Here is a 12,918-nt window from a genome sequence, read left to right as displayed (position 1 = left end):
CCAAGGATATTTCTCCGTTTCTAGGTCCCCGTTAACCAAGTGGAGCTGACATCATCACTGTGTTTTTTTGTGATCCATTCTTGGTTTTTGTTGGGGCTGAAGACCATGCTAAACACCAGCTGTATTCTTAGCTAATAATCATTTTACATTAAGTAATGTGGGTAGCTACGTATTGGCTTCAGCTTAGTAGGTGATCTTTTCTTCTTCTTTTCTTTTCATTTTGTTCCTAAATAAATGGCCTGAATGCATCTGAGTAAGTAAAGCCCTGGAGTAAACTTCATCTCAAAGCCTTCACAGCTTGTTGGAAAAAAATTCAGAACTTTTTCCTCAGCTTGCCACGTGCCACTGCTCTATACCCCATCCATCTTGCGTGGTCTCACCACCAATATTTTCTTTAAAAAAAAAAAGAAATTCCCAGGGCACGTGCTGGCCTAGTTCCACTACCACTGCCCCTGTAAAACTTCACGTGGGTGAGTAACTGGGTCCTGCAGGCAACTCCTATCCCGCTCCGGCCCCTGAGTCCCCTCGTTTGTAATAAGATCGTGGCCCAAAGATGTTAGAGGAAATCGTTTCTTCTTGTTTATTGGTTTTATTCCTGCGTTTTAAAAATGTGCTGCAAACGCAATCACTTCTCCCTTCCCCTACTTGCTGAGAATTTATTACTTTCAACCAGTTCCTTTCAGAAGCTAATATTCAGCTCTACACTCCAGGGGAGCTCTGTCAGTACAAACAAAATGTAGATCTCACGGGGAAACTCCGGGGATCCGAGCCTCATTATAATTGTAATGACTGGTGGGACGTGATCTTTGTTTATTCTTTGTCTCAGGGATCCCGGAAGACCCGCGTGTAGCTGAGGAGTACTATACTGACACGTTTGACTCCTGTTCCGAAGAGAGTGAGGAGGAGGAAGAAGAAACAGTGTTGTTGGCAGGACTGGAGGCTGAGGTCAGGGACCAGGGACTCCAGCCTGATTGTAGAGGAAATCAACAGGTATGGGTGGCTGCCCCCCAAAGAGGTGGGAAAATCAAGGAAGTCTTGATTCCTTGAAGTGGGAGAGGGGGGACCAGGGTTTATTGTAAAGGGTGCCTGTGATGATGAGTCTTGGTTTCCAAGGTCCAGGGGCCCCTGGGAATTCTGAAGAATCTGGTCTGGGCCATGTTGGTGGGGGAAGTTGCTGCCAAAAGCAGGATGTCTGGTCACCTTATTTTATTAGCAACACACAAATTACAGTTATGAAACTGTGCTGATACCCAGTCACTGTTGGCTGTTGGTTTGGTGATTTGAGTGAAACCTGTGGCTGTCATGGGGTTCACCTCTTCTCTGATCTTCTCTGTTTTGCCCTTTATCCCTGAGTGTGCCAGGGTCCACTTAGGGCAAGCATGTCAAAATCATGGCCCGTGGGCCACAAGCCCGTGTTACCCTTTGAGTTTGACATGCTTGACTTAGATGATCATTACACTTGTGGCTCTTAGGTGAGTATTCAGATCAAAGCGGATTCCCTCCTTCAGATGGGCCAAAAGTCTCACAGTTTTTATTTTGACGGATGAAAAGCCTTCTAAAAGGAAAACAGCTGTGGGCTTCGCTGGGATTGATTGCTGGTCCCTTGTGACCATCTTTTCAGCAGCACTGTCTCCAAAACAGTTTTATTAAGTAGCTAATTGCTGGTGATTGTCAGCTGCTTCTTTGCTGCAGCCAGTAGAACATCAATAAGGCCTCTATCCCGGCCATTGTCATAATGCTGGTAGCTTTTCTGTGAGATCTGTGGTCGCTGAATTGGAACCAGCCTCTGAGATCTCAGGAGACACAGTGTGTGGCTGTCATCATAACGGCTCCCAGCGGTATTCATGGGACCTGTCACTGACAGGGTTTCGTGTGCTCTCATGGACATGTGTTAGGGCTGCAGACTGATGGGTAGACCCTTCCGTCTTCACTTTACTGCCTTGATCATCATTTCCCCTCCCACGTGCACCAGCAGTCTCCATTCTAGCTGGGCCGTAATGACCTGCCACAGAACTCCCTCAGGAAAGGCTGCTCAGTGAGTGTGGCCTTGACCGATGCTTGCCTTCAGGCTCTTAAGACCAGGATGTTTGTTCTTGCTGAGATAAAGCGCTGCAGAGGCCCATTTTCCCAGCTAATGCTGAAGTTTTCAATATGTTTTCCCCAAACCCTCCAGGGGTTTTGAAATTCTCTTCACGGTGAAGCATTAGGAAAAGCAGGCATGACCTATGAGGACCGGTGCCATAGAGCAGAGAAAGGGATGTGGTCCAGGCAAGGCCCACACTGCCCAGGACACGGCCCAGGTCGTCAGGAGAGCAGATGCTGCTAAGCGTGTCCTCTGGTCATCAGTTCAATCGAATTGCAATATAACAATAGCAGCCAAAGAACAGGGTGTTCGAGCAGGAACTTCTAGGTCCACTGATGCAGAAACTAAGACTCAGGAAACTGAGCTGCTTGGCAGAGGCCAGCGCATTCGGTGCAAGAGCCGGCTTAGACCCCGGGCCTATCTGGTAGGTGTCATCGCTGTACATGTCCACGTGTGCTTTGCGTTCCCTGCAGCAGCGGGTGTCTCTGCTAAGCTCCTCCCTGGCTCGAGGCTGTCCCTGTTAAGTTTGGAGTCCACCAGGTGCAGAAGAAGGGAGAGACCTGCTTTCCTTCTCCTGTTTCTGTGCCTGGTACCTGCCTCCCTGTTCTTGGGCTGGACACCGGGGTCTGCAGCTCATGCTTTTGGCCTCCAGTGACTGGGCATGCCTTCCTCATCACGGCCTTGCCTGTACATTTGGAACATGTAGTGACATGGTTTCACCACCTGCATGAAATGTGGCTGCCTGAACCCCACCAGCTGTTATAAAATGAAACCTAACATATTCAGATACTGCTTTGAGTAGTTTATTGTATTATAACACATTTTTTTCTAAAAATCCAAAAATTACTGCAATATAAATGGTATTGCTTGTTTTGAAATGGAGCAGGTGAGCCATAAATTGTTAATTTCTCTCAGAATAACCACAGACCTGAAAGTAATTAAGAGATTCCATTTTCCCAGAGCATTGTGATGCTATTTTGAATATTTCTGGCCTCCTGGGTAAAGGACAGCTATTTACTTTGTATCAAAGGTAATGTTTGTTATCAAATACAGTCAGACTCATGGGGGTGCCTTACTCTTACTGAGGGCTAAGGTAAATAACCTCTGTTGAGGCAGTTCTTAGATTTATGGCTCCTTGAAGAACATACATTTCCAAGGAAGATCTGGTAGAGACACTCTCCAGGAAAAAAATATTCACTTGGTTCCTGCTGTACTGAGTAGATTATAGAGTGCATCAAACTATGATTTTCAATTCATTTTAATTGCATTTACCATTTTATAAGTTAAATAAGTCATATTGATTATTATTAAATTTTTGAAAAGGCATGAGCACACAAAGGATAAAGTAAAGATTACCCATATTTCCACCTTATAGTCAAAGCCACTGTTACAATTTTAGTGTATTTATTCTTGTCAGAGAGGGAGAGGGAAAAGGAAAGGAGGAGAGGAAGAAAGAAAGAGAGGGGAAAGTGCGGGGGGGGGGGGAGGGGAGATAGGGGCAGAGAGATGTTTTTCTTTTAAAAAATAGGGGGTCGGGGGGAATCATACTGTAAAATAATTTTGCAACCAGACTTTTCTGTGTTTAGTTTTGCCTAAACGTGGCAAGAACATTTTTCACATCATTAAATACCCTTTTCCTCTACAGGGAAGTGAATCTGTCTTGTCTTGGCAGCGCAGTGATACAGAATCGCTGGTCCGGTGTTTGGAGAGCGTCCTGGGTGGCACCTCTCTAGGTGAGTAAGTTTCTTCATTCCAAAATACAGTGATACTTGACGACGCCAGGGGGCCATCCGAGAAATGGGAGGCGTAGGGCTCTCACGGATATTTCAGTCCAGCCCCCTACTTTTCCAGGGGAGGAAACTGAGGCCAACAGAGGCTGCGTCTGGCCAGGACCCAGGATTCTCAAAGAAGAATTGTTAGTTGTTATTATCAGTGATCCTCAGTCTCTGAGGATAAAATCATTGAAATTCAGTGATTTATTGTGACCCAGTGGTGGCCCAGCAGTGCTTACTGTCAGTTTTAGAGGTTTCTTTGAAGGGATGTCTGTCCATCTGCCTCCCTCCTGTAGAAACAGGCACATTTGGTCCAGCTGAGGGACCATCACGCTGAAGGTCAGGCAGTTATTGGAAGAGATTCAGTCTGAAAACAAAGCCGCCATTTCTTTAGCATCGTCAGTCTCTGTATATGAGATTGCTGCACTCCAAGAATAAAACCTTATTTCTTAGTTTCTACTCTTTGAAATCTCCTCCCGTAGTTGTATAAAGGATGAGATGGTTCAAGTGGTTAGTATCTGTTTTGCTGTAATGACATCTTGGGGGATTCCCCAGCTATAGTCATAGAGCTAATTAATCACCGTGCTCGGTAATATATGTCAGAATATGAACAGAATCCAGGGGACAGTTTGAACTTAAACGTGGCAGAGGATGAGCCTTGCGCCTGAGAATGACACATCTGTGAACTGAGCTGGGCTTCGCTCACGATCAGGTCAGCCTGTGCGTTTTGTAGCCCTGAAAGGGTTGTGTGCAGCGGTTTGATCTGCTCCCCAACCCTAGATTTAGTTTTCTTTCTATTCAAAACAGGGACAGTGATATTGTCCTTCTTATATCACTGGGACGTGGAGAGGATTAGTGAGCATTGAGTAGCTTCAACAGATCCTGAGGTAGAAGGTGCCCTTTGAGTCCTCGTTCAGTTTATTAGTCCCCTCTATACATCCAGGTCATTTTAAAGCCTTTAGATCAGTGTTTCTCACACTTGAGCTTTGTCAGAATTATTCCAAGGGCATTGAAGCTGCACATCTAGTGCAATCCCCAGAAGTTGTATTTCTAACTGTTTCCAAGTGATGCTGATGTTCTGTGTCCAGACCGCACTTTGAGAACCCTGGCTTCGAAGGCCCGAAGCCCTGAAATTCTTATTGTTTGCACCCTTCCCGATTTATAATTCAAACAAAACATTCCTGAGGCATAAAATTAAATATTTCATAAAATTATCGAGAACTTGCCTACACACTAAAATGAGAACAGCTTCATTCTAGATGGTTTTCTCTCTTCTTGTGGTGCTGGCAGTGTGTGCTGAACTATATTTAAGGGTTACTGAGCTCCCTTGGATCCAATATTGTATTTTTGCCTCATCCTTAGTATCTGCATCAGATAGTTAGGGGTCTTGTGCGTTCAGGCACTGCATGAGAAGTCAGATGTTGAGACCTTTCAGAAACATGGTCCCAGCCACCAGACTGGTCCTGGACAAATCAGTGACATCCTTGTAGCAGCGCCGCAGCGCATCCCTGAGGTGCTGCTTTCACACTGGGGGACCTATCGTCCCAAATGGAGGCAGCTCATTTTTTAAGCCCCGAATTTTTCCTGAAATTTCCCACGGGTTACAAGAAACAAGGCCAGTCATGAGCAGGATACTGAGTGATCCAGAGAGAGTTAGGAGCGGGAAAGAGAGAAGGAGTTAAGAGAACAAGAAAGGCCAGAAATGAAGGCATGGGGGGACAGGCAGGAATGTGGGCAGTGGCCATTTCACCAAGGACAGATACTTTAAAACATGACATTTCTGTGGTTGAAATGTGTATCCTGTCCCCACCCCCTTCTTCCCTACAGGTGTTTATAAAGCACACATGACAAGCCAGATATTACAGGGGGATGATGGGAACAAGGTCCCTATGTTAATGAGCTCCTGGTGTAGTCAGGGCATTATGAGGAAGACAACACATGCTGGGAGTGAGCCAAGTGGAGGACAGAGGTCCACTCTGGGGAGCGGCCTGTCATTTCCTGGACCTGTGAGGGCAGCACAAGGTCTTACTCACTGTAGTAGCCTCAGAGTCTAACACAGATGCTGGCACATAGCATTTTTAAAATAATCATTCAATGAACAAATGAAAAGATGAGTAGAGTTACCAATTGGTCTGGAGGGGGAAGTATTCTCTAGAAAGGATCAAGCAGTGTGAAAACTCAGAGGTATGAAATAACTGAGTATATGCATGGAACTATCAAGAAGTCTGATGCTGCTGGAATCTAAGGTGTGAGGAAGGGATGAGCAAGCCTGGGCCAAGGCCATGGAGAATCTGGTGTGCCAGGTTAAGGAGCTTGATCTTTCCCCTCTGGATTAGGATACCTCTGGCTTTTAAGAAAATCAGAAAAGGTTACCTTTAACAGACAATAAGGAGGATGCTTTGAAAGAAGTGACCTGAGGTGGGGAACTGGATATGGGTTCTCATTACACAGACAACAGATGGTGTTGCTATAGTAACCGTTCAGGTCCATCACTACTCAGTGAGAACAGAAGATGACCTCTGTCTTCCTTCTCATCACACTTAGAAAAGAACATTCTGTCAATTTATTTCTAGTAACCAGACTATGAACCAAGGGAATATATGAAGTTTAAGTTTTTTTATGTTTGAGATATTAGCTGTACTTGTAGAGAGAAATCATCAGCAGAATGACACGTCATCAGTGAATTATATTTATAAAAAGGCTTGTTTTATAGATCTAAACTGGATATTGCCACAGAAGTAATTAAATAAAACAGATACTACTTCAACATCTCTCTGCCCATTAAAATTCATTTAGTGAGCTGATATGTTTGGCTTTTTGAAAATTGTTACCCTTCAAGTCTTCTATTGAACTTGGGTAATAACCATTTAATCTCTACTAAACAATGTGACTGATACACACCAGAGAAGGCAACAGGGCTTATGGATATCTTAGAACTCCTTTGCTTAAGCTCTTCAAACTCTAAGCCGCTAAGTTATAGAAATGACTGACAGGCATTCGACCTTGCACTATTGTCTTTTTTCATCTTGACAGAAAAGAATGTCTCAAAATAATTACAATGATTTCAACATAGTGGTTTATCTTTGGTTACTGACACATTGAAACCACTATTTTTTGGAGGTGAGGAGGGAGATTTGGACTCATAAACCACTTGGATCATTTTGATGTGAATGCACAATATTTGTTTGCCACTATCCCTTCTGTTTATGCATTAGAGAAAATTAATAGTCTCTATAAGTTCTTTAAAACTTGAAAAGATGCAACAGATTAGAATTAGTGTCAATTTACAGAGAACCTGCTATCTGTCTGTCACCATGCTTTTGGCAGATAGATGGTGATGGGAGCAGGGAAAAGGCTTTGTACTATAAATAAATCCCCAAAACAATATTAATATTCATTCTTGGTAGTAAACTCTTAGCAAAGGACATTCTGTATATTACTGTTAGCTAGGGGAAAATTTCCACTAATCAAGTTTACATAATTAAGAGATAACCCCAACAATCATGCCCTCATTTATTACTCACACATTATGATTTCAACAAAGTTAACATGCTCTACAGAGGAATGGTATTAGCTCACAATGATGCATTAGGCCTGGATCCTGCCACTGAAAGCTTACATTTCAGTGGGTTTGGGGGTGGGCCTGAGGATCTGCATTTCTAACAAGTGCCCAGGTGATGCTGATGCTATGGTCCAGGAACCGCACTTTAAAAACCCCTGGACTAGGAAACCAGAGAAGAAAGTCTTCTCTTCCATCCAAGGCTTTAAAAAAATTGCTTTTTTTTTTTGATAAATTTTAATAAATTGAATCAAGGTTTTAATAAAGGTATGTCACATTCCATCTTCAATATATGTATGACCCCACAAAGAGAGTGTTACTTACAACCTAGAAAAACGTTTTCTTCCAACATTTAGTTATACTAACCTGAAAGAATGAAATATTTCTGACCCAGCAAGTCTATGTCTAGGGATTTATCTTAGAGAACAATCAGAGTTGGGTATATGGTAAAAATAAATATACAAGGATTCTCATGGCAGTATTGTTTACAAGAGGGGAAAATTGGAATAAAAATAAATGCCTTACAATGGGCTTTAGTATGTCTTCTAGAACAGAGAAGTTTTTTATGCTTGATTAAAAATGATGATATAGTTATATGTGCATCAGCATGAAAGGTATTATGAAGCATATAAACCATAGTTCACGCACACACACACACACACACACACAGACACACATACACACACACACATACATGCACACACATGCATTTGGAAATACCAGTGTCAATAATGGTTCTCGTGAATGGCTTTCCTCTCTCTGTTTTCTAATTTCTGTATAATGAATATGGATGACTTCTTTTCTACTAAAAGAAGAGGGAAGTATTGATGCACTTAAGTAATTTAATCAATCTTGAAGCCAGCCCAACCTGCTCTTACATAAAAGCAGATTTGGTCTCTAAAGCTAAGAATCTCCACGTTGGAACTCTACAACAAAACTCCCCAAACACTGGCTTCTGTCTCAAAGGGGTAACCACACCCAAAAAAGTTAGGATCTGGCTTTTACAAACCTCTTCTTAACCTGTATACACATTTAATTATTTACTAAAAAACAAATAAACAAGGCACTCCCTCTTCTTTATTTTTTATTTCTCTTTACTGATAGGTGCTATTCTTAGAGGCTTTGTCTGATACATTCAAAAGGAAATGAGCATTTTCCAACCCATGAACTCCTGTTGTTTTTAATCTTCCACACAATTTGGTTGAATATTTGTTGCATGAAATAACCATGTAGTAAAAAATAGAAACTTTTATTGATTTCCTATCTTCTGGTATTTATTATCTCCCCTATGAGTAGCAAGTTTGTTTTTCTAAGCTGACCCAGTTTTATTTTAATTTAATTTGGTGGATGCAATGGGGCGCTATTTATTTACTGAAAAACTGCCTTGTGCAAAGCACTGGGGGTGGGGAGGGTACCGTGTGGGTGGCAGAGGCAATCTACCTTCCTTCTTTACCAACAACAAAGCACTTTTAAAAAAAAATTCTTTATTTTTGAAAGTATTACATATGTCCCTTTTCCCCCCATTAACCTCCTCCAGCCCAGCCCCACCCCCTTCCCAGGCCTTCACTGCCTTACTGTCTGTGTTCATGGGTTGTGCATATATGCATACAAGGTCTTTAGTTGATTACCTCCCTCCTACCCACCCTCCCCTACTTCCCTCTGACCTTCCATGTTTCTACATCTCTGGAAACAAAGCCCCTTTATAGATATCAGTGCATTTAAGCTTCACTAGAATCCCCAAAATTATTTTTTAAACAGGTGAAGAAAGTGAGTCATAGGAGTTTTGTGGCTTACCAAACATCAGAGACTCAAACCCCAGAACTCTAAGGCAAATCACACACTCCTGATGTGCCCAGCTCCCTTCCTCCCGGAAGCTTCTGGAGTCTTCTCTCCTTTGACCTTGGGAGAAGAAGCCTCTCTTGGCCTCACTTCCCATCCATAAGATGATGGCATTTGACTTAAAGGTCTATGGTCACCTCCAGCTCAGAATCATGACGATTCTCCATCATGTAGGTCAGGTTTGGTGAGCCACAGTCCATAGGCCAAATCGGCTCACTACCTGTTTTTGTAAATAAAAATCTTATTTGAAATAGTTCATTCATCTATTGCCTATGGCTGTTTTCATGCTGTAACAGCAGAGCTGAGTGGTTGCAACAGGGATTGTTTGGCCTATAAGACCTAAAGTATTTATTACTCGGCCCTTTACAGAGAAAGTTTGCCAACCTCTCGGCCAGTCTTTGATGATGAGCTACTCTAAAGAGTAGGAGCATGTGGGCCATGAGAACATGCCTTTGCAATGATATGGGCAAAGAGTGGTGTCTTCAAATCATAGTTATTTCCTGAGTATTCCTTAGGCAATTGAGAGAAGAGGGTTAAAAGGAGATTAGGTGAGAAGCATCCTGTGTGTGCTGTGCACAGAGGGCAGTGTCTGCAAGGATCCCTGAGTCAGCAGTGTCCCAGGTGCTTAAGTGAGATCGTGTTTGCCAGAACCCCCATCCCTGCAGGCCCTGCCTCAGCGCTTTAGCACCACATGCTACAGTAGGATGCTTACTTAGCAGGGAGGGCAACATGGGTTTTTACCATCAAGGTCATTTGTTCAGCAACAGAAATGAATAAAGGGAAATTGGAGGAAATGAGAGAACCTCTCTCTGCTAGTGAAATGTCAGAATCATCAAGCTGTTACTCCTTCAGGGAAGATAGCTCTGCCGTGAGAGACCACAGGAGTAGGAGAGATCCCGGCAGTGTTACTGTTATGAGCTGTGCTCTGTGTTTTTAAGAAACCCAATTTCTAGTTGCTTAATGTCTTTCACATCATTTTGTTTTCATCTCATTGTCAGAACATCCCCATAGGGTAGTATCAAGTATAATAATCCTCATCATCCTATAATTCACAGGTGGGGCAAGAGAGTTCAGGATGATTTTGCCTGATGTTCTATGATGCCTGTAGCATTTCTTGCTGGTACCAGCCATTTGCCTCTTAACATTTGGTCCCTTTGACTGCTCTTTATCTGTGTCAGTGTAAGTGTTGCCTCCCAAATAAATTTTATCCCCCTGGAAGTCCAGGGATATGTTTATGCCAGATGATAGAATGTTTGAATTGAAAGGTCTTCAGTCTAATGAAACATTTAAATATAAAATGAGGAAACTGAGGCCCATGGAAGTGACCTGAGGGCCATGTAGCTGGTGAGAGTTGGAAGTAGAACAATGACTGTGGTTCCCTAACTTTAAAGCTAGTGTTTTTTCCACAGACCCTTGCTTTATGTCTTTATATTCCCCATACTTAGCATTGTATCTTTTTAAACAAAAGAAATATTTTTATTGATATTTTTAGAGAGAGAGGAAGGGAGAGAGAGACAGAGACAGAGAGACAGAGACAGAGAAGGATAGAGAAATATCAATGTGAGAAACCAATCAGTTGCCTCATGTATACAACCTAACCTGGGACCAAACCTGCAACCTGAGCATGTGCCTTGACCAGGAATCGAATTAGTGACTTTTGGTGCATGGTCAAGTGTTACTGTTATGAGTTATGCTCTGTGTTCTTAAGAAACCCATTTTTTTGAGTTTTATTGCATAGCATCAGATAGGTAGGTTAGGTAGGTAGATAGATAACTAATATTTAAATGGATTTTGGCTCTCATATTTCCTTGTGTGGTCTGTTGGGGAAAGAGCAGGAACTTCATAACTTGGGTCCCTTCTCTGACATAGCAACTACATGGCTCATTTATAAATGAAACTAAGGGTGTCCAAAGTTACTTCCTAATGGGGGTCTGAGGCGCCTTGTGGGAGATCTAAGGAACTCAGAGGGAGGACTCCCAGGCCCAGGGAGGGCCCAGACACAAAGTCAGCTCTGGGTTACCCTGAGCCCTGGCTCAGGAGCCAGCTTTAGCTTTTCCGCAGAAGGTAGTGTTGTTTCAATTGGTGACCATTTCTTTCCCTTCGGTTCCACCACGGTCTGTACGAGCCTCCAGGGCATCTCTGTCAAAGCTGGAGCTTGCTCCATAGATTTAGTAACACCACAGCCTTCAACTGACAACTCTACCTCCCAAACCCCACCTTGGCCTTCTGCTCTATTCTGCTGAAGTTCAAGGCTGCAGATGATCTGGTTGGCACCTTGCTTTCCACTGCGAAGAGCTAATGCTCAGGTGTAGAGCTGAGTTAAAGAGAAAATGACGTTTATCAGAGAAAACTCCTCAGGCGTCAGAAGCCAACAGCCACACCTTCTGAAGGAAGCTGGCCAAAGGCTCCCCGCGCATGACTGCTTTTCCATACCTGCATTTCTCCCTGCGTTTTCCAGTCTGAAAAGCCTACCTTCTAACCAATCGTATTCTGTTTAAATAATCCTTCTTGAGAGCAGCTTGGTCCTGGAATTCCTCGTGCATATTAAAAGTGTAAATAATCCTGTCAGCTGGAATAAATCTCCTTAATGTGCATGGCAGTATTAATTCCTCTCTGATTAGTGTGGCATTACCTTTGGCAAAGGTGGATTAGCCTCCGTTTTCCGTTGCCCTTGAATGTTGCCTTGAGGATGCTGGGTGCCGATGAGGTCAATAAGGGCTGCTGTGCATTGATTTTCAGACACAAGGACAGTCACCTGCACAGTTCTGGACGTGTCCCCAGGACCAACAACTTTCAACAGGGAGACGGCCAAAACCGAGATGCAACGCATGAGGGAGTAAGTAGCGTGCTGCCTGACCCCTGGGACAGGGCAGTGTCAGAACCTGTTGACAAAGAGTGGGGTCCCATCCTGCCATGCTTTTCTAGCAGCTGTGTTTTCCGAGATGCAACAGTGAATGCAGTTGCACAAGTTCGGTTGAAACGCCTGAATCTGCATTGAAGGCACCTGCTAGGGTTTGAATGTGTCCCCCCAAAATTCACATGTTGTAATGCTACATCGATTGATAAGTGGGGCCTTTGGGAGGTGCTTAACCTGTGAGGGCAGAACCCTCAAGCATGGGATTAGTGTTATAAAAGAGGCCCCACTTCCCATATTGGTGCTGGTTGAATAGTGAAGGAATTTTGGCAAAAGTTATTTTTCAGTCAGTTTGCATTTATATTGTAGTATAGCGCAGCATCATCTAAGCTAAAGTTTGGAGAGAGAAAAAAGTGCCGAAAATTATTTTCAAATCTAAATTTGGTAATGAGGTGAGATGCTTATTATCTTCTAGTTCTGCCTATACCTGAATGGTCACGTAGTAGCATAGCTACCATGGCAACAAGAGATTCCCAGGAATTGGAAGTGAGGGAGTTTGGACCAAACTCTCCCACCTCTGTCTACTGCCACTGCTCTTTCCTTGAAGTTTATGGAGAAGGATTTGCTAATTTCTCAGTTGATAACCTTCAAAGAGAAGGGACTCATTTATTTCACCCTTAAAATTTAATAATATAATATTGTCAGATTTTTTTTTTAATCTAAGAACTTCATTATTTTTGCAAAGTGTGCAACATCTTATTTCTTGGCATGTTATAAAATGATTTAAATAATTAAAGTGAAAGTAGTTTTG

At 43.0% G+C, this 12,918-nt stretch overlaps 1 protein-coding gene across 3 annotated transcripts in view; it reads left to right on the top strand.

Moving 5' to 3' along the window:
- NEK11 (NIMA related kinase 11) overlaps positions 1–12,918 on the top strand; it is a 131,826-nt gene that overhangs the window by 92,440 nt on the left and 26,468 nt on the right. For 2 of the 3 annotated variants that reach the window (XM_084902130.1, XM_084902129.1), the window contains 3 exons: positions 827–990; positions 3,729–3,816; positions 11,993–12,089. In XM_084902130.1, coding sequence (XP_084758256.1) covers positions 827–990; positions 3,729–3,816; positions 11,993–12,089 — 349 coding nt within the window. The remainder of the gene's footprint in view (positions 1–826; positions 991–3,728; positions 3,817–11,992; positions 12,090–12,918) is intronic. The other variant, XM_084902131.1, reaches the window with a different exon arrangement.

The sequence above is a fragment of the Pipistrellus hanaki genome, assembly GCF_964339955.1.
Source record: "Pipistrellus hanaki genome assembly, chromosome: 13".
Classification (NCBI taxonomy): Eukaryota; Metazoa; Chordata; class Mammalia; order Chiroptera; family Vespertilionidae; genus Pipistrellus; species Pipistrellus hanaki.
The sequence above is the reverse complement of the archived record's forward strand: the minus strand, read 5'-3'. Positions and strand labels throughout refer to the sequence as shown.